General features: G+C 30.7%; 1 protein-coding gene across 1 annotated transcript in view; it reads left to right on the top strand.

The window, feature by feature from the left end:
• Positions 1-449, top strand: part of LOC119589490 (acyl-coenzyme A thioesterase 9, mitochondrial-like) — a gene marked incomplete in the record, with an annotated part of 17787 nt that overhangs the window by 16599 nt on the left and 739 nt on the right. The window contains 1 exon segment of the mRNA XM_037938092.1: positions 4-449. Within this exon segment, the coding sequence (XP_037794020.1) occupies positions 4-104 (101 nt within the window).

Below are 449 nucleotides of genomic sequence, written 5' to 3'. Positions count from 1 at the left end.
CAGAGGCTATGCTGTATCTCGATGGTCGTCGTCATTACCAACTTGTCCGAGGTCTTCGCAAGTTCTATGGCCAAGGAGAAGTGCCTTCAGACACTCGAATTTAAAAAGAATGGTCTAGAGAACAATTGTTTGGTTAAATATTTGATACTGTTAATAGAATTAAAATTATATGCACATACATGAGTACAGACACATCCACACATACATTATGAATATTCATAAGTACATTTATTGTTCTGTGTGAATATTTATATCATTATATATTTATGCATATTAATGTATGTATGTAAAGGTAACACAATTACTCACATGTAAACGCTTATAAGAAACCAAAGCACAAAGTTTTGCTTTCTTTTTTTCAAGCGAAGATTAATTAATCTGATTTCATGTTAATTGGTATTTTTAGTAGATTGGTATGTAGTGCTTGATCTAGTCTTTAAAAAAAAAAT

The sequence above is a fragment of the Penaeus monodon genome, chromosome 25 (genome assembly GCF_015228065.2).
Source record: "Penaeus monodon isolate SGIC_2016 chromosome 25, NSTDA_Pmon_1, whole genome shotgun sequence".
Taxonomy (NCBI): domain Eukaryota; kingdom Metazoa; phylum Arthropoda; class Malacostraca; order Decapoda; family Penaeidae; genus Penaeus; species Penaeus monodon.
The sequence above is the reverse complement of the archived record's forward strand: the minus strand, read 5'-3'. Positions and strand labels throughout refer to the sequence as shown.